Below are 17,852 nucleotides of genomic sequence, written 5' to 3' on the forward strand. Positions count from 1 at the left end.
TCTTAGATAGGAGAGGATTACTTTAGAATGAGATAAATAACCTTATCAGACACTAATTTTATGGGACAAGAATGTAAATGCAGTGAGTAATCAGAGAGCATGTAAATAGCAGCAAGCTAATTTTCAGAACCATCGCCACTCAGTTTGCAAAGTGTCTTTCCTGTTTAAGAGAATGAAACTCATATGCCACAGGGAGTACAATATCCTCAGTGGTCAGTTATGATGGGAAGAAAACAAAGTAGGATTTTGTTGTGACATAAGTCCCTCATATGGTGATCGTGGTGGATTTACTGTGCTTCCTGGAAACCTTGGTTGGTCTCCCAGACTGACTTTGTGTCCTTTCTCAGCTTTTCCATAGCCCTCTGCATTCCTCGGTCACAGAATGGGTCACACAGAGGCATAATTGTTGCCTACCTTGGGTCTCACTACCTTAAAACTATAAACTGCTCGGGGTCAAGATCCAGCTCTTTCTCCACATTTGGCAGATGGATGTATGCACTAAATATTGAATGAGGAAACTATTTCCATGCCAGCTGAGTCCCAATCGTTTGTTTAACATATACAGGTGTCCTCAGGAGCTCCCAGTTTTTAATGTGATTCCAAAAATCACTGCCTCACATAGTTCTGGTTCAGAGTTCCCATCTTTAATTTGATGGGTTTCAACGAGATATATCATCTTCAGCTATGTTCTGAATTTTGGTGATTTATTTGTTTTGAATCCCCGAGGTAACCGATTATTTCAGTAATCATTATTTCTTACCAGTAATGTGTGTTTCTGTAGGGAGCATGACTTCGGCGACTTCACCTATCATTTTAAAATGGGACCCCAAAAGTTTGGAAATCCGGACACTAACGGTGGAGAGGCTTTTGGAGCCACTTGTTACACAGGTAAGGGACGATCTGTAACACTTTGTTGCTTGGATATGTTTCTGTGATTATGTCATGACTCTTCAAAAAGCTTAGAAATCTCTAAGAGTTAATTATACATCCTGCCATAATGCTAAATACTGAAGATATGTTACTGCCTGAACTATGGACAGTTTTATTGCCTGATAACATTTGAAGTGCCTTAAAACAAAACAAAACAAAACAAAAACCTCACGATAGAATTTTTTTTGAAATTAGGTTGATGAGATAATTAAAGAGGGGGCATTGGTGAAGGGTCTGTCTTTCATAGTAATGAATTCAAAGTTTAAATAAGCCATTCCTAGCTCACTTTCAGAGGCTAATGCACAGTTGGGAAGAGCTGTATTGACTATTTAAGAGCAAAGTATATGACCTTTCTTTAGTTGACAATGGACAATTTATCATGTTGGAAAAATGAAATGTTCCATTGTTTTTGTTGTCACATTTGCCACATCTCCTCAGGTGACTGTCAGTAGAAAACAAATTCTCAGAATTTAAGTTTTAATTGTTAAGTTTTAGTATCTTATGAAGCATATTCTCTGCTATATTAAACTTAGAAATACATGGAATGTGAAAATTAAAGATTTTTATGGTATATTTTTAGGGAAATGTTATGCCAAATTAAGTAGAAGTTTATTTTTGTTTCTTTTTTTCGTTATTATTATTTTTTAAATTTAAATTCAATTACTGGTTTTTCCATACTGGTTTTCTAGAGCTGCTGTAATAAATTACCACAAACTTAGGGGCTGAAAGCATCACAAATTTATTATTTTATGGTTCTGGAGGTCAGAAATCCCAAAGTCAAGGTGTTGGCAGAGCTACATTCCTTGTAGAGGCTCTAGCAGAAAGTGCATGCCCTTCCTTGTCTTTTGCATCTTCTGAAGTCTGCTTGCCTTCTCCTGCTCCTTCCTCCATATTCAAAGCCAGCAATGTAACATCTTCAAATCTCTGACTCTGACTTCTGCTTCTGTCCTAACATCTCCTCATACCTCCCTCTTAAAAGGACCTTCTGATTACATTGGGCCCACTGAAATACTCCAAGGTAATCTCAAGATCCTTAACCAAATAATAGTCATTTAAGATAACATAGTCACAGTTTCCAGGGATTAGGACATGGACATCTTTGGGGGTCATTATTCAGTTCAGCATAATCTGCCCTCTGCCCACCCCCAAATTCACATCCTTTCTATGTGGAAAACATATTTACCACATCCTCAGATTCTTCAACACCTCAACCTATTATAGAATAATTTCAAGTCCAAAATCTCATCAAAATTTCATCAGCTTAAAAATTCCAAATCTTGTCATCTAAATCATCTAAAGTAGGTGTGGGTAGGGCTCTGGTTATAATCCATTCTTGAACAAAATTCCTCTCTGTCTGTTACCTGTGAAACTAGAAAACTATACACACACACGCGCGCGCGCGCGCGTGTGCGTGTATTCCCAAAATGCATTGGGATAAGATGCACAGGCAAAAGAAAATAAGTACAGATAGTCCCACTAAAAAAGGAGAAAGTGGAAGGATAAAAAGTATTATCAACCTCAAGCAATTTAGAAATCCAGCTGGGCAAATTCCCTTAGACTTGAAAGTTTGGGAACAACTGGCAGTGTTTCTACTGATAAATATTCTTCTTCTTCTTTTTCTTTTTTTTTTTTTTAATTTTAAGATTTTGTTTATTTATTTGAGAGAGAGAGACAGACAGACAGATGCAGAGATAGTGAGAGAAGACACATGTGGGAAGGAGAGGGAGAAGCAGGTCCTGACACAGGGCTCCATCCCAGGACCCTGGAATCATGACCTGAACTGAAGACAGATGCTTAACTGACTGAGCCCCCCAGGCGCCCCCTGATATAACATTCTTAAGAAACCTGAGGTTCTCCCCTTTGTTTCTCTGGGATTCACTCTACTAGAAAAGGGGCTACTTCACAGAATATTCCCAGATAATCCCATCTCTATTTTGGATTGGTCTGAAATGGTCAAAGCCATCCATGAATCACATGCCTAATCGCTTCAGAGAAGCAATTTGTGTGACTGATTACTCTGAGCTTTTAGTCCTTCCAAGGCACAAGCCAAAGGTTATCTAGACTCACAATTGACTTTCTCTCCAGAGCATGATTTCTGAGAGTGAGTTTTCTAATTTTAGTGCCTTTTGCAATTTATATAGGCTGAGAATTTTCCAAATCCTCAAGTCCTGGTTTCTTTTAGCTTAACAGTTCTCTCAATTTCTTTCTTTCTTCTCACATTTTACTATAAGCAGGAAGAAGAAACCAGGGTACTCCTTCCACACCGTGCTTGGAAAACTCCTTGACTAAATATCTAGGTTCATCCTGTACAATTCTGATTTCCATATAATTGTAAGATACAATTCGTCCAAGCTTTCATTCACTCTCTCGCATTTCCCAATAGCATGTTCACTTTTTTTTCTGAGCCTTCTCCAGCATCTCCTTTAACATCTGTGTTACTTCAGTCTTCTTATAATGATTTAGATATCCTCTGAGATGATAGAGGCTTTCTCTAACACGCTCCTCGCTTCCTTCCGAGTCCTTGCAAGCAAGGCCTTTACTATCCCTGTTTTAACTAAGAGTCAGGGCAAGGCCATTGGATTTCTCTATTAACATTCTTTAAATTTTTCTAATATCTGTCTATTATCAATTCCAAAGCCACTTCCACTTTTTTAGATGTTTGTAATAGCAGCACCTACTCCGTAGAATGTATGTTTCCAATTGCCACTATAACAAATTACTACAACCTGAGTAGGTCAACGAAACACAAACTTACTATTCTGTAGTTTCAGAGGTCAGAACTAAGAATCAAAGTGTAGTAGGGCTGTGTTCTGTAAGGAGGACATTCCTTTCCTTTTTCAGTATATGGTGGGCACCTGCATTTCTTGGTTGTGGGAGATTCATCCTTCTTTTAAAGCCAGCAGCATTCCACTTTCAACTCTTTCTCTGACTTCAGCTTATACCATCTTACCTTCTCCTCTAACTCTCTGACTTCTCTCTAATGAGGACCCTTGTGATGACATTGGAGCCACCCAGATATCCTAAGATAATCTCTCCCTCTTGAGATCTTTAAACTAATCACATCTGCAAAGTCCCTTTGTTTCTGAAGATAACACACAAGTTTTCAGATGTAGGATATGGGTATCTTTGTATGTAATTGTTGAAGCATTTCATTAGATTTATGTACGTTTTTCAGTTAATCATGATTCTTGTTAGCTCCATGAAAATTTCTTCAAGTAACACTTAGTACTGATAGGCGCTTAGATATGGGAAGATGTTGGCTACTCAGATTATGGTCTGTAGACTAAGGTCTATGCATGAACTGTTTGTTATTGATCTGCAGTGAGCACAGAAATTGAGAGTAAGGGCTTTTAAATTTTTATGACTATTTTATAGGATAATTTTATCTGTTGAGTTGAATAATTTTAGACTTTTTTTTTAGACTTAAGTTTTTTGTCTTTTTAAATTTTTGAATCATTTTGTTGTATTTTACAGGGCTTTGGTTTATGATGTATTATATACAAAAATATGAATAACAAAAGTGAATAACAAAAGTATGGCTTTTCATCATAGATAGCATGAGAAAGACTGGCGTAGGAGATACTTTGGAGTCATGTCAGTCTGGTCTGAAATGTAGTTCCTTCAGCCTAGTTAAAAGCAGACTGCCTTTTTCTAGCCTCAGAATTTTGCCTTCAGGTTACATATCAATATGATTAATCCTTCTCTTACAGATTAAATGAAGCACAATAATTAAAACACAATAACTGGTATAAAGTAAATGTTGATTAATATAGTTTCCATTTTTCTGTTTTTTGTTGGCTATATATTCAGGCTTGTGTTAGCCATTACCCAACACTGTATAAGTCAAGAAGAAGGATATAAATGAATCTGGCATAGGAAAACAAAATATTACACGTAAACTAATTTTTATTTCTTAAAATTTTTATGTATTTCTATTTCACTCTTATATTTCATTTCTCTAAAGAATAGCATATCAGGGGGCGCCTGGGTGGCTCAGTGGGTTAAACCTCTGCTTTCAGCTCAGGTCATGATCTCAGGGTCCTGGGATCCAGCTCTACCTTGGGCTCTCTGCTCAGCAGGGAGCCTGCTTCCCCCCCTCACCCCTGCCTGCTCTCTGCCTACTTGTGATCTCTGTCAAATAAATAAATAAAATCTTTTTAAAAAATCATTTTTTTCCATATCTTTCAGTCTAGGTAACTAAATTCTGTCAGATAAAAGCAATGCATTAAAAACATTTATTAAGGGGCACCTGGGTGGCTCAGTGGGTTAAGCCTCTGCCTTCAGCTCAGGTCATGATCCCAGGGTCCTGGGATCGAGCCCCCGCATCTGGCTCTCTGCTCAGCAGGGAGCCTGCTTCCTCCTCTCTCTCTGCTTGCCTCTCTGCCTACTTGTGATCTCTGTCTGTCAAATAAATGAATAAAATCTTTAAAAAAATACATTTATTAAAAGTTAGGACAGGGACACCTGGGTGGCTCAGTGGATTGAGCCTCTGCCTTCGGCTCAGGTCATGATTTCAGGGTCCTGGGATCGAGTCCTGTGTTGGGCTCTCTGCTCAGTGGGGAGCCTGCTTCCCTCACCCCTTCCCCTGACCGTCTCTCTGCCTACTTGTGACTTCTCTCTCTCTGTCAAATAAATGAATAAAAATCTTAAAAAAAAAAGTTAGGACAATTAAATGTCTAATTTGTATTTGTTCATTTACTACAGTAGAATATGTAAAACTCTCCTTGAATTTCACATAGTGACTTAGCACTGTAATGAGTCTTAGCATCCCTTTAATATCTTCTCGTATCTCTATGGCTTATCTTTCTTTTTGGTTTTCCTATCCTGTCTTAGAGAGAGATTCTTTCAAAAATGTGACTTTTTAGACAAGCATCTCTATTATTTCCTCTAATTTTATAGCTCTGCTATGAAGACTAAGCATTCCCTCCACCTAGAATAAAAGCTTAATGATAGGACTGATATGATTGTTGACCTTTGAAGGGCATATGAATCAGAAAGGAGAGATAAGAAAATACTGGACATAAACTCCTATTTAACATTTTTTAAAAAGGTAGAGCTGAGAAAGAAAACTAAATCAAGGCCCTATTTGTGTCACACACACACATACACACACTCCTTTATAAATTGAATAAAGTTCATAGTGGCATTCAGTGATGTAGTATGCTCATAACCATCTTAGCTTTTCTGATAAAGATAGATAAGTAATGAAATAAATACCAGAAATTAAGCATTCTTAGTCAAATTCATTCACTATTATAAGAAAAATGACATTAGGAATTTATTATTGGTAAATACTTAATGTGTCCAACAAAACTATTTTATTTTGATCATAATGTATATGAGGTTGAATATTATCTTATAATACTGAAATGGCAAGATCCTTTTTGGAGAATCTTTACATTGTGGAAATCATGAAATTTCAAATGAGAAAGGATTTATCTTAGAAAGTTTAGTCCTTGAACAAGATGCCCAAATTTTTTATAAATTCCAAAAAGTAATTTTTATTTTAAAGATTTTATTTATTTATCTGACAGACAGAGGTCACAAGTAGGCAGAGAGGCAGGCAGAGAGAGAGAGGAGGAAGCAGGCTCCCCGCGGAGTGAAGAACCCGATGTGGGGCTCGATCCCAGGACCCTGGGATCATGACCTGAGCCGAAGGCAGAGGCTTAACCCACTGAGCCACCCCAGGTGCCCCAAAAGTGAAAATTGTTAATAGGCGGCATCCTGTGATACTAAGTTTTATTAGAAAGCTAAAATACTTGATTAGGCAATTTTATTGGAAAACTAAAAAAATAACATATTAGAAATTAAGAAACACTCTTAGATAACTCTTAGATAACTCTTAGAACCAAAGGGAAATACAGAGTATATATGAGTTAATGAAAAAGATGATGTCTTCCTAACAAAATATACACACCCAATAAAAGCTGTGCTCAGTACAAAATGTTAGCTTTAAATGCCTTTTTGATTAACAAATAAAAAAAATAAACTAAGGGTTCATCTTAAGAAATTAGAAGAAGAACATCTAAAGAAACTAGAACAGAATTTAATTAACAATGGAAACTGGAATCAGTAAAATAGAGTACAAAGGTTAAAGTAATTAAATAAATTCAAAATTTGATTCTTCTTTGAAATGGCCAATAAAAATCCCTCAACACACAAATTATGGAAAAGATATAAAGAAAAATGTACAGGATTTTGAATGAGAAAGCATAAATAACTCCAGGAACAGAGAGGTTAAAAGAAGCAATAGTAGACTATTACATGCATCTTTACTCTGATTAAACGTGCAAACCTACAGGAAGGGAAGGGAATAAGTTCCTAGAAAACTTTAAATTACCACAGTATATCCAGAAGGAACTGGAAAACTGGAATGAGGCATATAAATATTGGAAGGCTATTTAAAGATCTGTTATCAATAAAACATCAGAACAGATGGATGCATATCTAAATATTATTAGACATTTAAAGAACTGATAATCACAATGTTATTTAAACTACCATTCCAACTATAGAAAAAGATAAACAACTCCTTGATCATTTTTTAAGAATCATAATTTTATTATTAAAAATTCAAGATAATTTAAAATAGCATTTTTTTAACAAAAAGACAATGATGGTTCTATATCATTTCTGAGTTTAAATGCAACAAAAAACACCAAAAAACAGAAAACAAAAATTCATAAAATATAGCAAGTACCATCCAGCAGTATGTTCAAAGATCAGCATACATGTAACAAAATAGGAAGTTTCTAAGAAATATAGTGATAGCCTACTGTGAGGAAATAAATAAAAATATTTCAGTAGCTCAATTGATTATACCATTAGATGCTAAAAAGGCATTTGAGAGTATAGCTTAGCAATAAAAAAGAGCAACTATTGATATATGCAAAAACTTGGATGACTCTCCAGAGGAAAAAAAAGCCAATCACATAAGATTATATACTATATGATTCCATTTATGTATCAGTTTTGAAATACCAAAATTATAGAAGCGGAGAAAAGGTTATAGTTAAGGACAGAGTGAGGGTGGAATGGAGGTGGGTATGCCTAGAAAAAAGGTACCATGAGAGATTCTTGTAGTGATGAAAATGTTATGCATCCGGATTGAACCAATGTTAGTAAGCTAATTGTGATTTTGTGTCACAGTTTTGAAAAAATGTTACCAAAGGGAAAACAGTAAAGAGTGCATAGTATTAAAAAAAAAAAAAAAGACATTTGATAGAATATTACACTTATTTCTACTAAAAAGTCTAAATAGAAATGAGATCAAACTTTTAAAATAAAGGAATGTACCATGCAAACATAGGAATAGGACATAGAAAACACTTTTTCTGATATTGTATTAAAAAATCAATATTAGAATGGGGTTAGGTGGCTAGATAGAAGATAAATGTTAAAAAAATAAAGTTTCCATTTGTTCTAAGCAGCTAGAAATCAAAACAGGAAAATATTCTCTTTTTAACTGAAAAAATATATAAGGACAATTACTTTTCCTATATAGGATGAATATTAATCTTATAGTTAATTTAATGTGAAAATTTGTAATTATTTTTATGCCATTGAAATAGAGGTTATGTATGCACAGGCTTTGAATCAAGGAGGTTTGATTATAAGTACAGCATCCGCAGTGATAACTTGAACATGTTACTTAATGTGTCACCAAGTGTAAATTATAGATAATAATTTGTAACCAATAGGATTATTGAAGGGATACATGAGATGGCTCATTAAAGTGATTGATGAAGTGTCTGGTGTTATCCTGATACAAGTTTGCTCTTAATGCTGTGTTCTTCACTACCTGGTAGTAATGGCTTTCCAGTTATTAGAGAATGTGTGCCATGTGTAAAATAGAGATTCATTATATATTTTCTTTAGAAAAATATTTTAATGCAGGTTTAGAAAAGAATAAATTGTGGTTACATTTACTCAAAGATTACTTCTAAAGTTACTGGGAATTCAATTTAAGCAATCTAATGAAACTCAGCCTATCACGATAGAATAGAATGGAATTTGCTGAAATTTAGTTCCTTATTTCCTTTTAGAAAGATGGATCTGCAACTTAAATAACAATAAGCATTTGGAAAAAAGAATACCATTGATGTTTAATGAGCTGCTCTAAATAGGTGTAATGGGGAAAGACCTTCCTAAGAAGAGAACCTTTCTTTAATTATTTCCAGTATTATTTTGAGTAGTATCTATGGGCCTCTTTTAGGTTAGGCTCTAGTGACTTCTATAACTAGGTCCTTTAAAATTGTCCTCAAAAATTAACTATTTCAAAAGCTAAATAATTAGAACTTCATACACTTAAGAATATTGTTAAATTTTAAAAAAACCTTGATTTTCTCTTTTTTAATATATTAATCTTCTTAAAGGAGTCATCTGTGTAACTCACAACTATAGTTTATTTCCTTGGTGCATTTAAAATTAGGAAATCATGAGATTTAAGTTTAAAATCAGGAGATTTAAACTGAAAATTATTCTAGAAAGAAACTGTTACTCAAAAATGAACTAACTTCTAAGGCTTAAGCCAGAGTGTGCCTCTTATGTTATCCCATACTCTGTCTTACATAGTTTCTAAGATAGAGTATTTTCTGTATGAATCTACCAGAAGAATGAAAGCATAAAATGAGGTCTCTTGATACCCTTCTGTCTGGAGCATATCATTATTGAGAACTACCTTAATTCATGGTTTATTCATGAGGTTCAAATATTAACATAGTCGGGTGGTTTCCATGGTGACACTACAATATTACAATAAATTGTATACCTTTGTCAAAGAGTTTAAATTGTATAAAAAGTAAAGGATGTGCTAAAAGCAAAAGCTTTGAATTCCTTTAAGCTGGTTTATTTCTTCGATCAATGTTATATATAGCTTGATTACTCTGTTTCCAAGTATTTTTCCTATTTTTATTGTTTAATATTTTCATACCAATCCCATTTTAATTTTTGAATGCTATTTTCCTTGTCTGAAAAAATGTTGTAGTTTATCTGTCTTTAATAGAAGTTTCTGTGCGTGAATGAACTATATAAAATACCATGAATTTTATTTAAAAAATCTCTTTATATTAAAAATAGGATTTTCAAAGAAATAATAAGGTTATGATTTAGAAGCTTACTTATCACATATGTAAATATTTAATTGAAAGATTATATTTTTATTGTTTTGCAAATATTGTTTTATCCCCTAATATTAACTTTCTTTTTGATGCTGCATTTTTGTTTTGTTTTATTCTGTTTTATTTTACAGTAGCTACATATACCTTATTTGGTTATTATATTGGAAATAGTTCTTCAAATTGAGTTTTTATGTTAAATTGCTTGGTAGTTATTGTGTTTGCCACTTCTGAAATAAGAGTTTAATTGACTAGTATATTGTGTGGGGTTAGATTAATTTCTGTTTTGGGATTATGTTCAAAATTTTGCTGTCTGCTACCAGATGGGAATGATGCTCTTTTTGTTTTATGGCCAGCTGTGTTGGCCATGTTTTGAAACTTAAGTAATGTATGGAGCCCTTTTAAACAAACAAACAAACAAACAACCCCACAAAAACAAGACAAAATTTTCCCAAATCCTGACCTGAAGTAGGATAAATATAGAATTATGTATGCACATATGTGTATTCATAAAGAAAATTACAAAATAAGTACAAAAGCCACAAAAACAAAACTTGAAATTAACATTAATTTGATGGATGATGTTACATCATTGCATGTGATGTTAAGGATTATGTGACTACTCTAGCTCTGGGTCTTGTGTTTGGCAAACACTCACTACCCTATACCATGTGATGTGTCAATTCTCCCCCTACCTTTAGAATCAACTACAGCAAATCAAAATTATTGAGTGCACCGTGGCATCATTTCACCTTGTTTAGCATAAATGTAGTCACAGTTAACACACAACATCTGCCTCCATTTCCTTCTCATTAGCATAGGACAATAGAAGTTAAGGAGTATGATCTAATATGGTTTTAGAATACAAGCCAACTATACTAACAATGATACAACTAACTTCTCTTCTATCAAAATATTTCCTTTCAGTAATCTCTGACTTAAACACAGTGATTATTTTATGAATGCTAATAAGACAAATTTTATTTAGTAGAGGATAAAAGAGAAGTCCTAAGTTGCTATGAAATGAGTGTTCTACATGCTACCTCAGTTTATTAATTTCTTGTTCTCCATGAGAAAGGGGGTTTTAGAGGGTTTCCCTCACACTTTATTAAGCTCACCAATCCTGATTTCTTGTGGCCTGCTTGTAGGTATGGTTTAAGCTGCTGAACTAAATTTCCTAAATTACTTTCCATAGAGTTTTGTCATGGCTTTGGACAGTTTTTACTGCTCTTGTTTTAGTTAGAGCTCTTCTCCATTAGCACAGAACTAACCATAGATAATCCAGAGCCTCTAATGAGAAAAGGAGGAGAAATCTTAATATTTCTTGAGTAGTTACTATGTATCTGAAAGTATCTCAGATATTTCTAGGAGTTTTCATTACTCCTTGGGTCAACGTGGTGAAGTCAATATTATTTTCTCCATTTTATAGATGAAAAAAGAGAGACTTAGACCACATAATAAAAGGCCTTACTTGAATTAGACTAAATAAGTCTGCTGCTCCTAAGGTAAACATGGGCTGAAAATATTGAATTGGCAAGTTGCTAGTACATCAACCATAGAGAATTGATAGAGTAAAATGGGAAGAGAGTAAAGGATTAAATTGAAGGTGGGGAAGGGGTGAACTCTTGACTATAGATTCCAAGCTGAGGTTGCTGGAGGGGAAGTATGTGGGGGCGGGTGGAGGTGAGTTAAATAGGTGATGGGGCTTAAGGAGGGCACTTGTGATGAGTACCGGGTGTTGTATGTAAGTGATGAATCATTAAATTCTCCTCCTGAAACCAGTATTAAAGTGTATGTTAACTAACTAGTATTTAAATAAAAACTTGAAAAAAGCAAACAGAAAAGAGGAAAAGAAGCGAGCCAAAAAGAACTGAATATATTTGTACAGTCAGGAATTAGTTCCTTTTCTTGTTTGCATCACATAATTCCTGCTCACACCAGATATTTGCTGCATGCAAACATGACATAAACAAATTCCTTAACATTCAAATGAATAAATTAAACTAAAAACCTATTTTCCCTATTAAGTGGTTAATGCATGTGAATTCTCAAACTTTGCAATAACTGTTTGTTTTATTCTGTTTGGCCACAAACTCAAAACTTAAAAATATTTTTCTTCTTGCACTTTCCATTTCAGTGAACAGCAACTATTTTAAATGGGAAAATGGTACTTAAAACTAAATTTAAAAATTAATTTCAGAAAGAATAATGATTTTTTATGTGCTTGAAACTGGACAATGAACAAACTCTATTGCATACTAATTCCAAAATTTCAAGCAAGAAATTGTGGGAGGTTAGCTAACAAAATTGTTCAAAACTACTTTGGAAAATATAGAAACTTTATCTGAGCTAGTGACCAAAAACTCCACTTTACCAAGCGTGATCATGCCTACAAAGTGACAGAATTGCACTTACTCAGGAGCCCTGAACTAGCAAACTAATTAAAGCTTGTCAGAGATCTGAGATTTAGGATTGGGGCATGGCAGCACACCTGCTTTTCTGTTTCTTGTCATCCTGTTAAAAGTACAAAAGATATGCTTTGTTTTCACATAATTAAGAAGGAAAGAAGGCCAGGAAAAGTCATAGGAAACCTAACCAGCTATTTTTCTTTCATTCTGACATAATTCTGAGTCCTTCTGTAATTCGGCTGTCTTGGCTTCCTGGCTGTGACTTTGCCATCTGTGCTTTATCTTATTTATCTACCTCAGCTTTAAATGTTTGTGTTTTTCAGGGCTTAGACTTGGGACTCCTCTTTTCTTTTTTCTGCATTTTCCTCCAATCGATTCTCCTCATCCCTATGGCCTTAAGTATTGTCAATATACTGACAATTTTGTATCTTCAGCCTACATCTCTTCCCTGAACCCTTGTCTCACACCTAGGAATTCTCCTTGGTTTCTCTTTTCTCCAATATGCCCTCCTCTCTCCATCTCTGCTGCTAAAGTCCTGGTTCTAAACCCAAGTCCTTTCACACCAAAAACCAACATGGTCACTTACTAAATAATCCACCAATTCCAGTTTTGCTCACTTCTTCTACATTCTCTAAATGGCAATCAGAATGATCATTGGAAACAATGTATAATCTGATCATATAATTTAACACTTTAAGACCGTGCAATTAGGAAGCTTGCTGTTGCCAAGAAGAGGAAATCTTCCTTCTTCTTGCTGGACTATGCAAGCTATGATGAGTGGTACAAGACTCCTATAGAAGATGACTGGGTCCTGAATTCAGCTCATCCCATGGATACACTTAGGCAACACCCACATCAGTGTAAATAACCCAGAAAGTGTCTGGCAAAACAGACTTTCCACAGTGAAACACAGAGAAAAAGCAACATCAAAGAGGTTAGGAAGGTCAAAGACGATCAGGAGCCAAGGTGACCCATGAGACTGTCCACGGGAGGGAGGGATGGTGCAAGCACAGAGAAGGGAGAGGAGCAGACACCAAGCACCCCAGGCATGGGTGACCCACAGTGAGAATTCAAACCCCCAAAACATTTGGCTTTCAAAACCAGAGGGGCTTAACATTCATTGGTTTTAACACATGGAACTTTAAAACTCGGAGGCTTGGCTCTGGGAGAGCCAGAGGACATTAAGAAACTGCATTTAAAGAGACAGCTTAACAAATAGTGCTACTGAGATATAGCATAATTCAACAGAAAAATTCCTGGGATACATGGAAAGAAGATTTATTTGCTAATCTCAGAACATGTGCTGGAGAAGCAGGGATCTTTGGGAGACTTCTCTAAGAACAAAAGAACTTATAGTCGACATTTCCCTCCCTCAGCCCCAAGCCTAGAAACAGGACCAGCTGCAGGAATAAGGGAAGCACAGACACTCTCCACATAGCTTGTTAACAGTGTGTCCTGCCCTTGTACTCTCCTGTGGACCCACCCTGCTCATCCAATCCAGCCTGCACAGGAGTGCTCCAAAGCAGAGCCATGACCATGGCATTGTGCTCGCAGCCCTGAAAGAGACCAGCATTACCCCAAAGTGACTCCTGCCCAAGGCTATATGTATCAGTTTGATTGCAGCCCCAGCAATGTGCTGGGCGTAGACATCTGGTCTGACTGCAGGTCCTGCCCACCAAAAAAAACTTCCCAGAGAACATTACAGAGAAAACACCTTACAGTTCAGTGCAACAGCAGCTCTAGTAACTGCCTGGTCTGACCCTTCAGTGGCCCCATACTGGCTTACTAACAGCATAGGGACCATACCCTGCCTACAACAGGCAAAGAAAGCCATTGCAAACAACTAGGCAGAAGGAAAATGTAGCTCAATCACAATAGCATGGTACATGCAACAGACATAGGAGACATCCCTGATATGCCAGGTTCTAGTGAACTGGGGATATTGTGCTACAGGACACCACAGAACTTCTTCATAAGGCCATGACTTTTAAGAGCAGGACATGCAGCTGACTTTCCTAACACATAAAAACAGACACAGAGTTACACAAAAAGAAGAGACAGAGGAATATATCCCAAATGAAAGGACAAGACAAATTCACAGCAAGAGAAATAAACAAAATGGACATAAGTAATATGCTTGTTAGAGAATTTAAAGTAGTGATCATAAAGATACTCACTGGACTTGAAGAGAGAGTGGAAGTTCTCAGTGAGACCCTCAGCAAAGAGATAGAAACATAAAAAAGAACCAACCAGAGACAAAGAACTCAGTAACTGAAATTAGAAGTATACTAAATGGAATAAGCAGTAGACTAGAGGAAGCAGAAGAACAAATAAGCAACCAGGAGGATGGAATAATGGAAAACAATCAAGCTGAACAGGAGAAAGAAAAAAAAAAGTTTAATAAAAAATGAAAATAAATTAAGGGAACTCAGTGAAACCAAGTGAATAACATTTACATCAGAGAGATCCCAGAAGAAGAAAAATAAAGAACATAAAGAAAGGGGAAGAAAAATTATTTGGCAATAAGTGATAGGTGAAAATTTCCCTAATCTAGAGAAGTAAGCAGAATTCCAGATCCAGGAGATACAGAGTCCCCAACAAATCAACCCAAGGAGGTCTACATCAAGACATATAGTATTTAAATGGCAAAAAGTAGTGATAAAGAGAGAATCTTAAAAGCAGCAAGAGAAAACTGTTACATACAAGGAAAACCTCATAAGGCTATTAGCTGATTTTTCAGCAGGAACTTTGCAGGCCAGAAGAAAGTGGCATGATATATTCAGAGTGCTGAAAGGAAAATAAATCTGCAGCCAAGAATACTCTATCCAGCAAAGCTATGACTCAGAAGAGAAGGAGAGATTAAAGAGTTTCCCAGACAAAGAAAAGTTAAAGGAATCCATATCTACTAAACCAGCCTTACAAGAAATGTTAAAGAGGACTCTGAATGGAATAGAAAGACCAGAAGCAGGAATAAAAAAAGTAGGACGCACAAAAGTGCTAAAATTAAGTATATCTAAAAAAAATCAGTCCAGAGATTTATAAAATAAAAGGATGTAAAGTATGACACTATATACCTCAAATGTATGTGAGGGGGACAGGAGTAAAAATTTAGTGTTTTTAGAATGGGTTCAAACTTAAGTAGCTCAATATAGACTGTTACATGCTTAAGATTTTCTATAAAACCTAATGGTAACCACAAATCAAAAAACAAGTAATAGACATGTAAAAGATAAAGAAAAGGAATCCCAGTCTATTATTAAAGAAAGCCAGGGACGTCTGGGTGGCTCAGTGGGTTAAAGCCTCTGCCTTCAGCTCAGGTCATGATCCCAGGGTCCTGGAATCGAGCCCCGCATCGGGCTCTCTGCTCAGCAGGGAGCCTGCTTCCCCTCTATCTCTCTGTCTGCCTCTCTGCCTGCTTGTCATCTCTGTCAAATAAATAAATAAAATCTTTAAAAAAAAAAAAAAAGCCAGCAAACCATAAAGAAAGGGGAAGAGAAGAAAGGAACAGAGAAGGACCACAAAAACAACTGTAAAATAAGTAACAAATGGCCATAAGTACACAACTATCAGTAATTACTGTGAGAGTAATTAGACTAAATGTTCCAACCAAAACACATAGGGTGATGGAATGGATAAAAAAGCAAGACCTATCAATATGCAGAATAAGAGATTCATGTCAGATTAAAGGCATGCAAGATTGAAGAAATGGAGGCACCTGTGTGAAGCATCTGATTCAGTTTCAGCTCAGGTCATGATCTCATGGTCAGGAGATGGAGCTCTGTGTTGGGCTCTGCATTCAGCACAGAGTCACTTGAAATTGTCTCCTTCTCCCCTTGATCCTCCCCCTACTCATGCACTTTCTCTCTCTAAAATAAATAAATAAAATCTTTAAAGAAAAAAAGAAAGTGAGGAAATGGAAAACATTTGTCATACAAATGGAAGTAAAAAGAATTCCAGGATAGCAATGCTTATATTGGACAAAATAGACTTTAAAATGGATACTGTAACAAAAGACAAAGAAGGACATTACATTATCAAAAGGAAACAATCCAACTAGAAGATATAACAATTGTAGATATTTATGCACCCAAAATGGGAGCACCCAAATACATAAAGTAGCTATTAACAAACCTGAAAGAAGTAATCAATAGTAATACAATAATAGTAGGAGATTTCAGCATCCCACTTACATTAATGGATAGATCATCCAAACAAAAAAATCAGTAAGGAAACAGTGGCTCTGAATGATATATAGGACCAGGTGGATCTAACAGATACATTGAGAGCAGTCCATCCTAAAGCAGCAGAATAGACTTTCTTTTCAAGTGTACATGGAACATTCTTCAAAATAGATCACATATACAGCCATAAAACAAATCTCAAAAAATTAAAAAACACTGAAATCATAGTATACATCATCTCTGATCACAATGATGTAGAACTAGACAACAGCTGCAAGAAAAAAATCTGGAAGGAACACAAATATACAGAGGTTAAATAACATGCTGCTAAACAATGAGTGGGTCAATCAAGTAATCAAAGAGGAAATTGAAAATTACATGGAGACAAAGGAAAATGAAAACACAATGCTCTAAAATCTTTCAGATACAGCAAAATTTTTCTGTAGAGGGAAGTTTATAACAATACAGGCCTACCTCAAGAAGCCAGAAAAATCTCAAACAACCTAACATTTAAGTTTAAGGAGCTAGAAAAAGAACAAAAAATACCCAGAGCTATTAAAAGGAAGAAAATAATGAGTAGAAATAAGCAATAGAACAGAAATATGAAACCAGGAACTGTTTCTTTGGAAAAATCAACCAGATTGATAAACCTTTAGTCAGACTCACTAAAGAAAGAGAGAGACAGAGGAGGAGAGAGAGAGAAAACTCAAATAAACAAAACTAGAAATTGAAGAGGAGAAATAACTGACACCACAGAAATATAAAGGATTGTAAGAGATTTTATAAAAAAATTTATGCCAACAAATTAGACAACCTAAAAGAAATGGACACATTCCTAGAAACATACAATGTCCCAAAACTGAATCAGGGAGAAATAGAAAATTTCAACAAATTGATAACCAACAATGAAATTCAATCCATAATCAAGAAACTCTCAACAAACAAATGTTCAGAGTTTTACAGGTGAATTTGACTGAACATTTGAAAAAGAGTTAATACCTATTTTTTCAAACTATTCTAAAAACTAGAAATGAGAAGGAATGCTTCCAAATTCATTCTCCTATACCAGCATTACCCTGAGACCAAAATCAGATCAAGATACTATAAGAAAAGAAAATTACAGGCCAGTATTTCTGATGAACATAGATACAAAAATCCTCAGCAAAATATTAAGAAACAGAATCCAACAATACATTAAAAAAATCATTCAGGCATCT

General features: G+C 35.4%; 1 protein-coding gene across 5 annotated transcripts in view; it reads left to right on the plus strand.

Moving 5' to 3' along the window:
- The first annotated feature begins 786 nt into the window (after window positions 1-786).
- LOC111148019 (catenin alpha 2) overlaps window positions 787-17,852 on the plus strand; it is a 1,008,661-nt gene continuing 991,595 nt past the window's right edge. For all 5 annotated transcript variants that reach the window (XM_022504362.1, XM_022504359.1, XM_022504361.1 and 2 more), the window contains exon 1: window positions 787-888. In XM_022504362.1, coding sequence (XP_022360070.1) covers window positions 787-888 — 102 coding nt within the window. The remainder of the gene's footprint in view (window positions 889-17,852) is intronic.

This window comes from Enhydra lutris, unplaced genomic scaffold (genome assembly GCF_002288905.1).
Source record: "Enhydra lutris kenyoni isolate GAN:26980312 unplaced genomic scaffold, ASM228890v2 scaffoldscaffold18, whole genome shotgun sequence".
Classification (NCBI taxonomy): Eukaryota; Metazoa; Chordata; class Mammalia; order Carnivora; family Mustelidae; genus Enhydra; species Enhydra lutris.